The 17,318-nt window shown below is 42.3% G+C and overlaps 1 protein-coding gene across 4 annotated transcripts in view; it reads left to right on the plus strand.

Annotated features, from left to right (window-relative positions):
* Spire1 (spire type actin nucleation factor 1) overlaps window positions 1–17,318 on the plus strand; it is a 130,600-nt gene that overhangs the window by 106,622 nt on the left and 6,660 nt on the right. For 2 of the 4 annotated variants that reach the window (XM_034518059.2, XM_034518060.2), the window contains 6 exons: window positions 3,917–4,089; window positions 7,828–7,918; window positions 9,940–10,082; window positions 12,209–12,382; window positions 16,059–16,196; window positions 16,961–17,031. In XM_034518059.2, the coding sequence (XP_034373950.1) occupies window positions 3,917–4,089; window positions 7,828–7,918; window positions 9,940–10,082; window positions 12,209–12,382; window positions 16,059–16,196; window positions 16,961–17,031 (790 nt within the window). The remainder of the gene's footprint in view (window positions 1–3,916; window positions 4,090–7,827; window positions 7,919–9,939; window positions 10,083–12,208; window positions 12,383–16,058; window positions 16,197–16,960; window positions 17,032–17,318) is intronic. The other 2 variants (XM_034518062.2, XM_034518061.2) reach the window with 1 other exon arrangement.

Here is a 17,318-nt window from a genome sequence, read left to right on the forward strand (position 1 = left end):
AAAAAAAAAATTAGCCTGGTGGTGGTGGTGCACACCTTTAATCCCAGCACTTGGGAGGCAGAGGCAATTGGATTTCTGAGTTCGAGGCCAGCCTGGTCTACAGAGTGAGTTCCAGGACAGCCAGGGCTACACTGAGAAACCCTGTCTCGACAACCCCCCCCCCCCCCCGCTCCCAAAAAGAAAAAAAAAAAGAATTTGACTCATCTCACTTAATATACTGAGTCATATATATTATTTCAGTAGTAGATACAAATAAACTCCTTAAAATATCTTATGCCAAGCCTTAACAGGAAATGAGACGATACAGTGTCTAGTGTTGGAGTCACCAGGCAGGACCTTTTACCAGTCAAGTTATCCTCAAAGCTTCAGTCATCTCAGTCAGCGAACCACATGACAGCTGTTGGTCTCTTAGCAACCGTGGAGCTGTTTTAGAAAGCTTCTGTCTCCGCATCACAATGAAATGAGCCAGGACAGCCTTTGTCATTTAGTGGATTTCCCTTAACTTCATTTTATATGTCATTTTGCCAACTTCCTCCCCAATTTTGTGTGTGTATGTGTGTGTGTGCGCGCGTGTGTGTGATTAATATGAACTAACCTCCCCAAGTGTGGCACAGTGTGGGAATGTGCTCCAGCACCTGAGTTACTTCTCTTGCTCCTTTCTATTTTTTAAGTGTATTTTGTTTGTTGAGACAGGGTCTCATGTAGCTCAAGTTAGCTCAGGCTGGCTCAGCCTGGCTCAGCCTGGCTATTTAGCCAGGGATGACTTCTAACCTCCTCCTTTCACTTCCTGAGCATTGAGAATACAGAGATACTACCATGCCTGGTTTAATGTAGTGCTGGGGATTGAACCCAAAACCCAGATATACAAAACAAGCACTTGACCAGTGGAGTCCATTTTATTTTGAAGCAGGGTTGCTCAGGCTTGTTTTGAGTTCACTTTTTATCTCAAGCAGAGTTTGATCACTGAACTTGTCGACCCTCCTGCCTTATCCCCTCAGGTGCTAGAATTACAGGCATGCACCACCACACCAGGCTTTGGATTTTGCCAGTTATATAAGTCAGGATTCTCTAGAGACACAGAACTCATAGAATACATATATATTTAATAAGTATCTTGACATACAAGTTGTGTTTCAACAGTGACTATCTCCTGACAAAAAGTCATCCAAGATGCTGGATGTCTCAGACAGTTGTCAGTATACCTGGGAGGGAATGAACTTGCCAGTGAGAGGCCAAACAGGCAAAGAACAAACACTTCCTTCTTCCGTGGTCCTTATGTAGACTGCCACCAGAAAGTGTGGTTCGGTTAAGGTGGATCTTCCCACCCCAAAAGATCCAGATTAGGGTGGTCTTCCGGATTCAAATGATTTAATTAAGAAAAGTCTCTCACAGTGGATCCAGCCTCTTGAGTTTAGTTAGATCTTGATGTACTCAAGTCAGTAACCAAGAAGAGCCACCACACCAACACGACTGAAGCATTTTCAGTCTAAACACTATTAAATACTATCAGCACAACTTTTCTTTTCTTTTTTTTTTTTTTTTTTTTTTTTTTTGGTTTTATTTTTCAAGATAGGGTTTCTCTGTGTAACAGCCCTGACGGTCTTAGACTCTATTTGTAGACCAGGCTGGCTGGAACTCACAGAGATCTGGGATTAAAGATGTTTGTTACCATGTCCGACTCTTACAATTTAACATTTTTAATCTACCCTGGCTCTGGAGAGATGACTCAGTGATTAAGGGGAACTAATGGCTAGTCTTCCAGAGGATGGTTGTGGCAGCTCACAGCCACCTGTCATTTCAGTTCCTGGGGATTAACACCACTTCTGGTCTCCACAGGTACACACCTGATGCACTTACATGTTTAGACAAAAACACTCATACACATAAAATAAAAATAATTAAATCTTTTTTTAAAAATTTAATCCTTAACTTCTGAATTTTCTTAAGCAATAACACCCACAAATGTGGGTCTGATATCATAGTTTTTTACAAGATAGTAAATGAATATATGGCCAGTAAAGTCTCTTTGCCTTGACAGTATAAGCCTAGTCTTGGACACTAGGATTGTTAAATCTCTCTCTGCGAGGTGACTATCTCACTACCTTTTGCTGCTGGAACATAGGTAACTGAAAATGGACACAAATGCAATTTGTTGTTTATATGTTTCTCTCTCTCTCTCTCTCTCTCTCTCTCTCTCTCTCTCTCTCTCTCTCTCTCTCTCTCTCTCTCTCTCTCTCTCTCTGTGAGACAGGGCCTTACTATGGTGTTCTGGAAGTGTGTTGACCAGGCTGTCCTTAAACTAACAGAGATCTTTCTGCCTCTTCCCATGAGTGTTGGGACTAAAAGCGTGTACCACCCTGTCTGGCTCAATAGTCATTTTAGACAATTAACTACAAAAGTAATTTTTGTAGGAGGTATATACTAATGATACTAATGTACCTTTTTTCTTTTTCCTTTTTTGTTCTTATTGTTTGTTTTGTTTTGAAATCAGTCTTACTCCCTGGCCCAGTCTAGACACCTAGCAACCCTCCTGCCTTAGCCTCTCAAGAGCTGGGATCTTAGGTGTGAGCTACTAAGCCTGGCTTCTTTTTTTCTTAAATAGAAATTAATCTTCCAATATCAGATAAACTGAGCATGGTGTTACACACTTGTAATCCCAGCATAAGGGAAGTGGAGGCTAGAGGATCAGAAGTTGATCCTTCTCAGCTATATAGTGAGTTCAGCCTGGTATACATGAGACCCTCCCCCCCCCCCCCCCACACACACACTTAAATACTGAATGTTTTCTAAAAATAACCTTTAATTACGAAGCTTTCCCATCCTGAAGTCTTTCTCTGTTTGGAGTCTAGAAGGCCCTTTACCCAACAGAAGCTTCATAGATGTTCCTATATGCAGAGAGTGATTGATCGCCCTGATCTGCAGAATTAAATTATGCACTGATTGCCACATTTTCACTTCTCTGATTTTATAGTTAGCTGTTAACAGTAACCCATGTTAAGTCTTTATCTGAAATGCTCAGGAAAATCAATTCTATTTGCATTAGATTATTCTAGGCTAGAGTACCAAGAGGAGACCTTGGGATCCACTCTGACCCACACCACTGTCAGTCAAGGAATTGGGTTACTTGGAGAACTGAAAACCAGTGTTTCTATTGGCTAATACTGACTATACTAGGCACAGTATGTCATTCAATTGTTAACCTGCTTAATTCTTAAAACTAGCTGTATCTGTTACTACTCTGCTTTACAGGGGAGGAACAGGTTAGATAGTTTATCCAGACAGCTAATGGTAGAGGTAGACTTTGAGCCCTCTCTGCATTATGCCAACTGTATACTGTATACATTATGCCAACTGTATACTGTACACTGCTCCCATATGTTAAAGAGCTTCCTTCCTCATTCAGATGTGAGCCCTAAATCATTTAAATCTGATGTATTGAGGGGAATCTGTCCTAGATTTTTGATGCTTACATAAATGATTTATATGAGTGAAGATTCTTAGCTGCTTTGATTTTTAGGACAAAACATTTTTAGATCTTATCCATAGGAAGACTGTGTGTACTGTATCTTTCTTCCACCCACCACCGGCCCCTTTAAATGAGCACAGCTAGCTTCTCTTCTCTGAGACTCCTTTTATTTATGTGGGAAACAAGAGGTTAAGGTTACTTGTCTAGGATTTCTCTAGAACTCTTAAGTTCTGAACTACAAATGTGAATATATAATTATTCATTTTAAGTTTTCCTTTAATCTGACCATAGCTTTAACAAATGTTCTGTATGAATCGGCATGGCATCATTGTACTGGACCTTTGTGTTTTTATTTATGTGACATGAAAATGTTGTCACCTGGTTGTGCTTCCAACACAGATTACCTTTCCTGGCTCAAGAAAAGATAAACTTTTGTCTTTTTCTTACTAGATGTCACTACGCCAGAATCTCCAAAGAATGTTGGGGAATCATCTATGGTGAATGGAGGCTTAACATCTCAAGCAAAAGAAAATGGGCTGAGCACTCCCCAGCAGGGGTCTGCGCAGCGCAAGAGACTCCTCAAAGCCCCAACCCTGGCTGAGCTGGACAGCTCTGACTCTGAGGTAAGGCTGCCAGACACTCAGATGCCCTCTGACCCTGTCCCCCTCCCAGTTCCTTGAGCTGTTTCCTCATCTCTTCTCATGTTCCAATCAGTAAAGGTAAGATTGAAGTTAATGTGGCTAGCAGGAAGATTAGTTACTGTTCTTACTACAGACCAGAGTGGTGGATATGCTTAGAAATTAGGAAATAGCTACTGAAATTGAGGTCTGTAGTCTTAGATTATAAGTAGGATTAAGATAAATCAACAACCTTAAAACTCCCATGACCTTCATCTTTGTGTGAAAAGGAGAAAATAAAGTTCAAACCTGTTTCTGTAGGTTCTTGTTCCTCTGCAGTACACATAGACACATGGAGGATTGTTGTTATCATAATAGCAACGCCAACAAACAAGCCTTCGAGAGGAAAGCCGCTTTTCCTTCTCTTTGCTTTATTACTCTGTGCCCTTCAGGGATGGGTGCTCATGTGCTCAGCTCACAGACTCCTTTCATGCTGAGCCTTCTCCATCCGCTGAGCTGTGAGTGCTGGAAAGCACATTTCTGTTTGCTAGGTCTCCACTGCCTTGCCCAAACTTAGACAAAGTGAAACGATCCCTCACCCTTCTCCATGGTGCATGGCTGCACACACATCATTGTCATTGCTGGCTCCATCTTACTCGTGTCTATCTAAGTTAGAAATTACTACTTAGTTGTTTTATTTTCCGTCTTCACCACCATCCCAAACAATACCAATAATACAGTCTCTCTACTAGAGGGTTTCCCAGTAGTGCTAGGAAGATGGTCCAGTGGGTAAGAGTGTTTGCTGCATAAGAATGAAGACCTGAGTTCAAACCCCCACCACCTAAGCAAAAAGCAAGTATGGATGCACCCATGTCTGTAATCCCAGTGCCTTGAGGGTATAGTGACAAGAGGATCACTGGGGCTTGCTGCCTGTCACCTAAGCTCCAGGTTCCGTGAGAGACCTTATCTCAAAGGAATACGGCAGAGAATAATATTCACAGATAACAGACATCCTCCGTGGCCTTCTTTGAAGGCATTCATGTACTTGTGCAATCAGTGCATATAAACATGCACATACACCACACACACAGCAAAATATCCTTATTGCTGACATGAGTGAATGTCTCACTACCTCTCCTGTTTCTCTTTTTAAGCTTCCCAAATTACACTCTGCCCAGATCCCTTCTCACTCCTCAAGAGCTTTGAAGGCTCCCAACCTATACAGCAGATACTTCATGTTTCCTGAGGATATAGATGTTAGAGAGCCCCTCCCCCAACCCCTGTAGTGAGATGCTTGTGATCCCTCCATCCCTGTTCCACATTCTCCTAGCCTTCCCATTTTATGGTGGCCATTGTCTTTCCTAAACAGTGTCTGGTTCCGGCTCTGTGCTTATTTGTACCCACAATTCTCTGAACTCCTAAGGTCTTTCATCCCTTTAGAGTCAGGTGTCTTTCCCATGCTCTTCTTTGTGGTTCTATGCTAACTCTCCAATGCCTCTGTTCCTCTAGAGTAGTGATTCTCAACCTGTAGGTTAAGGCCCCTTGGGTATCAAACGACCCTTTCATAGAAATTGCCTAAGACCATTGGAAAACATAGACATTTACATTACGATTCGTGACAGTAGCAAAATTACAGTTTTGAGGTAGCCATGAAATAATTTTATGGTTAGGGGTCACCACAACATGAGGAACTGTAGTAAAAGGTAACAGCATTAGGGAGGTTGAGAACCATTGCACTAGAACACCTGTCTTAGGTAGGGTTTTTATTGCTATGATTATTTAAAAAAAAAAAAAAAAAAAAAAAAAAGACCAGAAGCAGCTTGTGGGAGGAAAGGGTTTGTTTAGCCTGTAGTTCACAACAGAGTCTATCACTAATGGAAGTCAAGGAAGAAACTTGGAGGCAGGAGCTGCAGAGACCATGAAGACCTGGCTTGCTCACCATGGCTTGTTCAGCCTATAGACTTCCTACGCCCAATCCTACGAAGGCATTTTTCTCAATTAAGATTCCTTCTTCCCTAACAATCCTAGCTTGCATTAAGTTGACTGAAAACTAGATAGCACAGCTCATTTCTGCTTCTGTGTCTACTTTGATCCATAGCTTCTATGGCCCAGTTGGAGACACTTAAGGATTTAAATAAGTTTTTACAACCTTTATAAGGACAATTTAAATTGTAAAAGCATTTAGCTTAGTGTCTTCTAAGTGGAGCTCTGTGCTATCTGGTACAGTGTTCCTTGTAGCTATTTTTATTTAAATAGGTTATAATTAAATTAGGACCATCATTGTCAGTCACAGCAGGTGCCAAATAGGACAATGAGGATCTGACCATCTCCTCACTGAATTCCCTTGGGCCCTTGCTGATCTATACAGCTCCTGGGAATTTGCATTCCTTCAGTGTCCCCTGTATCAGCTCTGGCTAAATTCTTTTCTAGACAGACATTGCAGCATTACTACATACAGTGTCGTGACTGGATACCTCTGCACCTTTACAGCCTTTTAAAAGGATATCCTAAAACAACAATGATTTGCTTGGTCATATTTGCTTTCTAATAATGATCATAAAAGCAAAGCTGCTGGGTGTTCCCCATATCACGTGTGGACTCTATTCACTTTAGATGGGAAAGCTTGATTCCTACTTCATGGATTCTTTTCACTCTTCTTCTTCTTCTTCTTCTTTTTTTTTTTTTTTCAACTTACTTTTTCTCAGTTTTTTCCCCGTCAAAGTTTCCATTATTGCTTGACTTTAGTAAGTATCAAATGCAGAGGCAGAAGTGTGATGGCATTCACACCTATTGCTTCTAATTTAAATAGGGAATTAAAAACATGCCTGATGAGATGCATGTTTGCTTAGCAGTGCCTTAGGCTGTGCAGCTAAACACCCCAAAGTTCAGAGATTGACTAGAAGGGCTAGGGAAGCCTCAGTTCTGATTGGGTGCATACTTCAGACTGACCGGGCACTTCCCATGCTTCTGTGTGATGTTGGTTGGTCTCACTGTGCCATAGAATGCTCATCTGATTCTCCCCACTAGACTTATGCTCTCATCCTCCTCAGACTTCTGATCCTGACTGTGTGTCTATGTCTGTGGCTCTACTGAGTCTGTACAATGAACTATCCTACTATCCCTCCTCTCTTCTTCTTTCTCTTCTTTCTTCTCCTCCTCCTTCTTCCCTACCCACTTGCTTTTCAGTTTATCTGAACATTTCTCCTATCTTGAGGATCCCTGTTAAACACCAAGACATATTTTTACATCAGATTCACATAGAAGTGTATGTCCAGTAGCTAGGAATGGAATGGGAACTACAACTAAGTCCACCCAACACCAGCACCTCATCTTTCAGGACCGTAGGGAACACATTTTAAGAGCAAGTGTTGAGACTGGGGACCAGTGGGTAAAGCTCTTATTCTAGTTTGCTTTCCTGTTGCTATGGTAAACACCATGCTCACGTGTTTGTTTCAGCCCATAGGTTACAGTCCACCATCGAGAGAATTCAGGGCTAGCACTCAAGGCAGGAACCTGAAGGCAGGAAGCAAAGCAGAGATCATGAGGAATGCTGCTTACTGTCTGGATCTCTCCAACTCTGTCCCATCACTTTTTATTAGGCAAAGTGAGGACATAAGCCCATCCCTAATTTTAGACCCTTCTAGTTTGTCTTGAGTCTTTGACATTGTACTTTGTTGTCTCATGTTAAAGTATCTGTTTACTAGGATGCTATTAATCTGAAGCTCATGAATTTGCCTTTTTCAGGAGGAAACTCTGCACAAGTCAACCAGCAGCAGCAGTGCATCTCCCTCCCTCTATGAGGATCCAGTACTGGAGGCCATGTGCTCCAGGAAGAGTGAGTGCACACTGCATAAAATACGTGACCTAGAGCGAGGACCCCACAGTGCACTGATCATTTGGAATAGATAAAGCTAACCCTTCAGTGTCAGAAACAGACAGGGTCAGGTGTCTTCACTTAACTCCATCAGGCTCGTCCGTCTGTCTGTCTGTCTAATAGATAAGTCAACAGTGTATATGCATGCACACTTTTTAGATTAATGACCTCCTAGTCTGAATTTAAGCTCACACTGTATTGGCTCCCTACCTGCCCATACATACAGCCATGCCTAATGTAGGGAGCCAAAACACTTTATAGCTATTGGGTAGTGGATTGTGAACACAGTGTCTAAAGTTCAGAAATTTCTAAAGGCCTTTAGGAATGTGAAGTCACTATGAAGGGTTAGAAATTAATTCATTGAATATTAAGATATTCTTGGGGGATGGAGAGATGGCTCAGTAGTTAAGAACACTTGCTGCTCTTGCAGAGGACCTAGGTTAGGTTCCCAGCACCCATATAGCCACTTAGAATCATCTATAACCCTCTCTTCTGGCCCCCTTAGGCATCAGGCACACATACTGTGTAAATATGAACATGCAGGCAAAATACTTATACATATAAAATAGAAACAAGAAAATGTAAGATATTCTTAGAATGTTGGCTTGATTTTCCATATTGTTTTGAAACAGAGTCTTATGTACTTCAGGGTGGCCTTGAACTTGTACGTAACTAAGTCTGGCCTTGAACTCTTTATCTTCCATGACTCTCCTTCCCAAGTTCGGGAATTACATAGCATTTCAGTTACTTAAACAGATTATATAAAAACCAGTGTGGGAACAGGGTAGACAAGATGACTCAGGATAAAAGTACTTGCATGCAAGCATGACAACCTGAATTCTTTCCATAGATCCCATAGTAGAAGGAGAGAACTGACTGTCACAGGTGCACATCTGTGTTCATATCACAACACACACACACACACACACTGAAGATGATAAGTCAGTAAGAGTTGGCTTTATTACCTGTGGTTAGTCTTTGGCCAGGCTCATTGCACATTACAGGGATGGAGCTGGAGCTCAGAGTGATGATTGCCTCGTATGCACGAAGGCTTGGATTTGAGCTCTAACACCAAATAAAACCAGGTATGCTGGTGCAGGCTTATGATCCAAACAAGCACTCAGGAGGTAGAGTTAATAGAATCAGGTCAGTAGTTTTAGGTCATCCTCAGCCATGAAGCAGATTTGAGGCCAGCCTGGACTATATGAGATCCTGTTTCAAAATGAATGAATAAGTAAATAAATAAATATTATAGAGCACCCATCGAATTCTGTAATGAATTTCAGTATAATATTTTTACTGGAAATTACTTTTGGTCTTTTGTTTACCTTATCTTGCCTTCATGGGTTGATTCAAGGATCCTACTTAACTGTGTTGATTCTCTCCTTCCTCCCCCACTGCATGAAGCAGCCTTGCCTTGCAAGTAGAGTAAGAGGAAGTGCTAAATAAAGCTGTAACTGCATAGCTTATTTCTAACAGCTGTATGCGTTCACATAATGAATCCAGAATCACTCATGCTAAAGATTATTCTGAACACTGCTAGCCAGTATTCGGGTATAGCCTACTTAGCAGGCCCAAGAATGTAAAAGGATTTTGAGATACTTTGGATTTCTTTGGGGACATACAAAATGTAAGTATTTCTGTGTGTTTAAAGTAGGAGTAGAGAGCTCAGTTGAAGAGCGGATGGAAGTAGCATGAGGGCATCTGGACGCACAGCCGTAAGGCTAATCATAGTGTGTTCTAATGTGAACCTGACTAGAACTCTCCCAGCCCCCATTTTCCTTGCTGGCTTTGTAGCAAGTTTATCTTTCAATTCTGTCTGTTTCTCCTGAGTTGCCACCACTTTAAAATAGCTCTCTACTGAAATCAGTTCTTCATGTGAATACAATGTCACTGCACAGTGCAAAAGGTTATCTGTTGGGAAATGCAGAATCCAAGATTTTATTTTGTAAGAGAGTTCATTTATTTGGTTAAATCTTTAGAGCCTCCAAAATTCTTGCCCATCTCGTCAACACCCCAGCCAGAGAGAAGACAACCACCACAGAGGCGCCACTCCATTGAAAAGGAAACACCTACGAACGTGAGGCAGTTTCTGCCACCATCCAGGCAGAGCTCACGTTCTCTTGTAAGTACCAAAGGATGAACAGTGATGTGCCTAGGAAATAATGGGGAGAAAACCCCCGCAAGTTAGCATGGACTTTAACATCTCTCTGCTTAATGTCTAAAGGGAATGGGCTCTGGCTGCACTGGACCAGTCTTTGGTTTATTTTGAGTATTCATTTCCAAAAGCTTTATCGGTGAGTTATTATTAAAGAAATGTTTTCTTTCTCTTAGAAGATATTAATCCACTTAAAATTGTCAAAAAAGGTCTTAGCATAATCTGACAGAATAGATGATTTTATCTGAGCCAAACAGAAGAGTTTCGACCACGTAACCATTGTAACTTGTTTTCTAGTGTGTTTATAATGCAGGGCAGAGCTGTTCTGTGAGCTGCTTGACAGCTCTGATTGCTCCTTACAGAGGGTAAGCACACAAAGAAGAAAGAGTTGATTGATCTGGCAGCCAGAAGAAGTCTGCACAATTTCCTTTTGGTTTCCCTCATTAGCTTCCAAAGCACAGCCAGATGCAAGGTGTCCACTGACATTCTACCCATAGTCTCAGAGCTAACGTTTTCTTTCAGATACTCAGAATGAAAATCCGTCTTTACCTGTGATGAGTCATAAATGGTTCAAATGAGGCAGCAAGAGATGTCTCTCCTTCAAGTGGTTAGTGTAGACAGGAAGTATGAACAGAGCTTAGAGTGCTGGCACTTGCTGTACCTCTACTCCAAAATGATACTGTTAAGAATTCATAGGGTGATGGCCATTTTATGAGATTATTCTAGCTCCTACATAGTCACTGAGCCACTTTTCTTGGCTGACTTAGTGTTGTACATGGTACTTATAACATGTAGAGGGTCACCACAAGTTCCAGGCCAATGTGGGCTACAGAGTAGGAATTTGATTCAAAAGTAGAAACTGCTCTTTGGTGAAATGCAGCCTTGTTAATGGCCTACCAGCTATAAAATAACTCAGCACAATAAGCTCAAACTTTAAAATCCAAACTCTGTTAGCCAATATGGATAAATTATTGCCCAATTACACAGCTGGATGTGGTGGTGCACACCTGTAATTCCAACACTTGGGAAGTTGAGGCAACGAAGATCAGAAGTTCAAGGTCACCCTTGGCTACGTGTGAAGCTAGCCTCCTAGGTTTCATGAGACCCTGGTGGGGAGGCAGGGCCAGGGAGAGAGATCAGCATAAAGAAGCTATAGATTTCTACAAAGTCGTTTGATCTAATAATGAGCAATGCCAAGACGCGCAGCCACATACAGTACACACAAGGACTGTTTGCTGGGGAAGGTGAGCCATGGTGTGTGCTTGGTCAGATTGTGAGCTGTCTCTGTGGAGAAAGGGGAGAAAACAAAGAAACGGAGTATTTGGAGTCACTGAAAAGGGTCTTGGGAACAGGGCAGAGGGGATGGGGGAAGGAGCCCTGGGCCACACAGATAGTGCAGGTTAAAAGGCAGGGAAGGAGGTCATGCTGGGGGCAGCTCCTTCAAGTGCACAGGGGCACCAACTGAGAGAAAGAAAGCCTCCTCCACACAGTGGCTTTTCTCACTAGTAATTTCTCATTAGTAGCTTGGTGAATTTGTGAAAATCACTGACAGTGAAGTTCTTACAGGATGTCATGGGAAACTTTAACTGCGCTCTGCAGTGCAGTTAGGAATAGTTTCACATTCATCCCTCCAACCGAAAATGTCAGGATGTTATTGCAGTTATACATTTTATTATGTTTAAATGCTTTTTATTATTTGGTCAAATTACTAATGTTGACTGCCCATTCAAGTGAAAAGCAGTTGTCTTTAAGGGCCTTCCCAGGCATGGCAGGTGGGCTTGTTGGGCACAGGACCCAGGAACTCTGCCCTGCATCTCAGCTAGCCTCTTTTGGGAGAATCAGTGCTCACAGACCACCAAGTTAGAACAGCCATACGTGTCTCTGCTGTGTGACCTTGGGGCATGGCTTACTGCTTGACTCCTGACTGGTGAAATGAGTGGGATGTTGCCATGGACCATTGCCATCCTCGTGGTTTCTGTTTTGCTTTGTTTTGTTTTTCTCTCACAGTCTGTAATTGCTGTTTGCAGGTCACTGGTTCAGCATTTTCTCCTTTTCTTTCCCCTGCTGTTTTCTTTTCCCCTTTCATTGTTCAGGTTCCTAGGATAACCAATGTATGGCCAAGGACACCTTTCCGACCACTTTTCTCTACCATACAAACAGCTTCTCTGCTGAGCTCTCATCCTTTTGAAGCAGCCATGTTTGGGGTAGCAGGGGCTATGTATTATCTGTTTGAGAGAGCTTTTACCAGCAGGTGGAAACCCTCAAAGGTTGGCCTCTTTCTGCTGGTTCTGGGAATTCCTTTACTCTCTGTCTGACAGTGATACCTCAGCTACTACACTCTGCAAGAATTAACAGCTCAGATGGGCACTTTGCTTTTGATTGCTGATTCCAATCTTGTATAGGACGCATAGATCATGCTGTGATCTCATTGGAGAAGAAAATAGCTGAAAGGACAACAAACTCAAAATGCAGCATCAGCTAAAGAGCCTGTGGGTGTCGGTCTCTGGGAATGGCTCTCTGTCATGTCAGCAGGGCATTGCTTCCTCCTGACTCATGCTCTCCCACCCATGGAGTTTTGGGAAGGGTTTATTCATTTGCCCAACTGGCAGACCAGCCACTTGCTGGCAAGACAGCTATGATGGACAGCCTGCCACACCAATAGAGGGGCAGGTGAGTCCCTGATGTCTCCTCAACACTTCATCAGCAGCTCTGTGGCCTGGTACCCTACCTCCCTCAGAGTGCTGCTTCTTCAGAGAGAGAAGTGAGTTGTCTTTTTATTGATAGTTGCTCAAAACATTTTTTTACCATTTCCTATTACTTTGGGGGGGGTCTTTTTTTTTTGTTTGTTTGTTTTTTTTTTTTTTTACAGAATAATAAATGTTACTGACATTTGAATGTTTTCAAAAGACCACATTAAATCCGACACTCATTCCCCAGTGGTAGAGAGCAGCAAGGACCTGGCTCTTCAAGGATCTCTGTTATAGAACAAGTTCTGGACAGACAGATGACCCAGCGACTGTGGTCTCTTTTACTCATCTTTGTTACTCATCTGAATGTAAAAGGCACAGTGAGCCTGATCCTAACTTTGTCACCTGTCATGAAATCTCTATGTCTATCTTCTGTCTGACACTCCCCACCTAACTTTAGATTAGCTCCATAGACAAAATGGGTGGGTCTCTTAATTCCTCTTAATGCTACATGTTGACATTTGTTATAAACACACTCAAACAGAAATATCTACATGAAATCCATAGGCTGTTTTAAGCAAAACTAAGTTCACTTTGAGTTTTAAAATTGAATTTGAAGGAGTAATTAAATATAAGTCAAATTTTCTATTTAAACTGTCCTCCCTTTGGATGGTTTTTAAATATTTACAACTGGTGTGCTCTTTCTAACTGAAGCCATTATATGAAGGATACCTGTTTTTGAAGCCTGCAAGGTGGCTCAGCAGGTTATAGCATCTGTTGCCTACCAAGTCTGAGAGCCTGGGTTCAATCCCGAGGACCCCCATGGCAGAAGGGAAGAGCCACAAGCAACCCGTCCACACCATCACTGTGACCCACACCATACATGTAGATATGTAGATAGATAGATAGATAGATAGATAGATAGATAGATAGATAGATCAATCTCATTTCTCTGTGACCCAGTAACTAATAATCAGAGTTTCACATTCTGCTCTCTGGTTTCTGTGCTGCCTCATTCTGACTTTTTTTGTCTGGTTAAGATATAACCAGAATTTTCAGTAAAACTCAACTTGTAATCATGTAAATAAGCTATAGCATAACCGCCCCCATTGTCAGTGCCTTTGCTACTTCCCCCACATTTTGAGTTACTTTGGGACAAAGAGCCCCAAGGGTAATGGTGTCAGGCTGGCCAGCATACCCAACCCACTGAACTCATAGCAGGAGACAGTACAGGGTCACGGTGGACAAGTCACTCTCTTGAATATTCTTGTTAATTGGAAAAATAATTAAAACTATTCTAGTCACAATTTATCCTTTTATTTTATGTTGCATTAAAGTCTTGTTGTCCTTGGGCAAGCTCCAGAATTGAAACATTAGCATTTTACTTCATGGAAATCATTTTATTAAGGGATAGTGTGAATGAAAATTTTTAAAAGAGTAAGAAAATGAGCAAGCTTCATGATTTCTTACGATGTTCTGTGCAGTACTGGTTTAAAACGATTCAGAGCCAAAAGTTGAGGATGCACGTGACACAGGAAGCTGTCTTGTGACTTAGACTGCAGAGAAGGATGGAGCACAGCTGGCAGCTTGTTCCATGGCAGTCTGTCCCCAACACTCTAGCCAGGCATCTGCAGGGTACAGGGATCTGAACACTTCATTAGGTTAGTCGGTTGGTTGGTTGGTTGGTTGGTTCCTTCCTTGGTTAGTTAGTTAGTTAGATTAGTACAGTATTTGATGCGTTTTAGCAGTTTTGTCATAGTTGTCAGCCACCTTTTATTAAATACAGTAAGAAAACTTCTACAAAAGTTAAAGCAGAAAAATCATATGACCACGCTCACCCAACAATACTTATTTACCAGCCCACTTAAGTGGCCTAACTAAGGTGGTTCGTTGTCCTTTGACATGACTGTGTTCTTGGGATTAAACAAGCAAATATATATCAAACATACTGCTTAATTGTTATCTCTGAACGCTGTTCCCACTAAGTGAGAAACTGAGATGGGCAGCTCTTTTTGAATGCCTCTTGTTGGCATCTTAAACTAAATGACACAGTCTTCTTCAGCGAAGGCCGGCCCTCAGCTACCGAGAAGCTCCTCTTAACAACTCAACTGCATGGTTATTTCTGGAGTAGTTTTAAGCAAGCCCAGCCTTCCTTAAGTTAGCTTAAGTGGGTCTGTATTGAATTGAAACAGGCTACTTTTTTTTTTTTTTTTTTTTTTTTAGTAAATGCTAATGTTTGTCAAGTTTGCAACCTAGATTTCCTTTTGTTTCTCTCTGATTGAAAGACAGAACTGAATGTTAAAACTCCATAAACTGACTGCCCTTGTGGTCATGTGCTTTCTCATTTAGTTTGTTTGGTTCCAGAATGCCTGGGAGCAGTGCTGTGGTGTGTGGGAGTGAATTGTAATGTGTGTGCTGAGAACATTGAGTTTCAGTGTCAATACACCACAATGGCCCCTGGAAGCCTGGCAGGGCTGAGTGCACAGGGCTGTTCTGTCTTTCTCTTAGACCCTCCAATCAACAGCACCGGATGGAGGACGGATGGTTCAAGGCTCTTATTCAGTGGATCAGTTACATCAACATTTTTCACATCTGTTTGTAAGGAAGCCATTAACATAAGAAGCCAACATAAATATTTATATCTTGAAAGGCTCTGTCTCGTGTGTGCTGACTGTGCATTCAGCAGTTGTTGAAAAGACCTGGGGCAGCAGGAGAGCTGGGCTTCAAGAGTAGGCTGTCCCACCTCCTGCTTCCTGTTATTTTTGAAAGTGTGCTGATGTAACTGATCACTCAGTAGTGCTTCTCCCTGTAAAGTACTAACCACCTTCACTTGGCTACACTGGGTACCACAAACAAAAGCCTACAGTTCTGAAAACAGGACCAAACTTGTGGATTTGCTGGTTTCCAATAGAGTGAAGCTCACAGCACATTTGCATAATCATCTGTGACCCAAAACTGGTTTAGAATAACAATGCTTTCTCAAGATTTCAACTCTGCTGGAGGCAAAATACCTGACTTAATGTGAGGAACTCTGGTTCATTAGAAACTGCAATAGACTACAATGTTTCACTCGGCAAGGTCCTGTTTTCTATGGTGTACTTAGGAGTGATGTGGTCCCCAGAGGGAGCCAGCTCTGTCCCAGTGATCATGGGAAACCTGTCCTCTGAAGCTACTAACCAGGTGTCTGATTTGAAGGGAGCCTGGCAGCTCCAGAGCAGGGCTGGCACTCCTTACTCACAGGAACTTTGAATTGCAGGAGGAATTCTGCTACCCAGTGGAATGCCTCGCTCTCACTGTGGAAGAAGTGATGCATATTCGTCAGGTCCTGGTGAAGGCAGAGCTGGAAAAGTACCAACAGTATAAGGACATCTACACTGCCCTGAAAAAAGGAAAGGTAGAGCTGTTTAAAGTTAATTGACCTGTGGAGAGTGACCAGTCCCAGTCATGGTCTTGTGTCTAGCCTGTGCGCTAGCCAGATGGTACAGGACTTTTGGGGTCTTGATGGGGAGCTATTTATATTTAGGTTGATCTCTGTTTTTCCTTATTTACAAGAGGACAGTTTTGTTTCTCCCTTGGCAAAATTAGTGGAAAGTTTAAAAATCACCCTAAACGATAGTAGTAGTATGACTTCCTAAAGCCATGTGCACTTGAGTTGTACTTTTAGATCAGGAAAGAAAGCATGCCTGAGAAACAGGAGTTACTTTCCCTCAGAATTGATCCTGAGGCCATGAGATGCTTGAGCACTGTGACCTTTTGTTACTTTTGAAGAAGTATTTTGAAGAAAACTTTTGAAGTCCTATGTCACTAAACATAGGACTGGGTTCTTTTTTTTTTTTTTTTTGGTTTTTTGAGACAGGGTTTCTCTGTGTAGCCCTGGCTGTCTTGGCACTCACTCTGTAGACCAGGTTGCACTCAAACTCAGAAATCTGCCTGCCTCTGCCTCCCAAGTGCTGGGATTAAAGGCGTGCGCCACCACTGCCCTGCGTAGGACTGGGTTCTAAGTGTCAGAGCAAGCACACAGCCAGGGTTTCTGTTCCTCCTCCTCATCTTTCTGCAAACATACCTGAAATATCCCTAGATGACCAGGAAGTAGGTCCAGCCCAGGAACCTGCAAGCAGTAGCCCCACCTCTCTTCTCCTTTAACTTTGTATTTTTTAGCTCTGCTTCTGTTGCCGAACCCGGAGGTTTTCCTTCTTCACTTGGTCTTACACCTGTCAGTTCTGCAAGAGGTAAGGGTTTTGTCACTGGGGAGTCTGACAGCACAGAGAAATGCACTTGCCTTGTTGGTTCCATCTTTTCCCAGTTGGGAATGGTATTAGAGGTGGCTTGTTCTGTGCCTCTGCTCTGTGCCTCCTTACCGGCTTGGCACAGTGGTTTTTGACACTTGATGAACATGGAAAAAAGGTTACTGCATGTTACTTCTTTCTTCTTTGTTATTGTTCTTGAAAGGAGATTTCATGTGGCCACCGGCCTCAAACTCATTCCATGGCCTTGGGTGATCTTCGGTTCCTGATCC

Source organism: Arvicanthis niloticus, chromosome 14 (genome assembly GCF_011762505.2).
Source record: "Arvicanthis niloticus isolate mArvNil1 chromosome 14, mArvNil1.pat.X, whole genome shotgun sequence".
Taxonomy (NCBI): Eukaryota; Metazoa; Chordata; class Mammalia; order Rodentia; family Muridae; genus Arvicanthis; species Arvicanthis niloticus.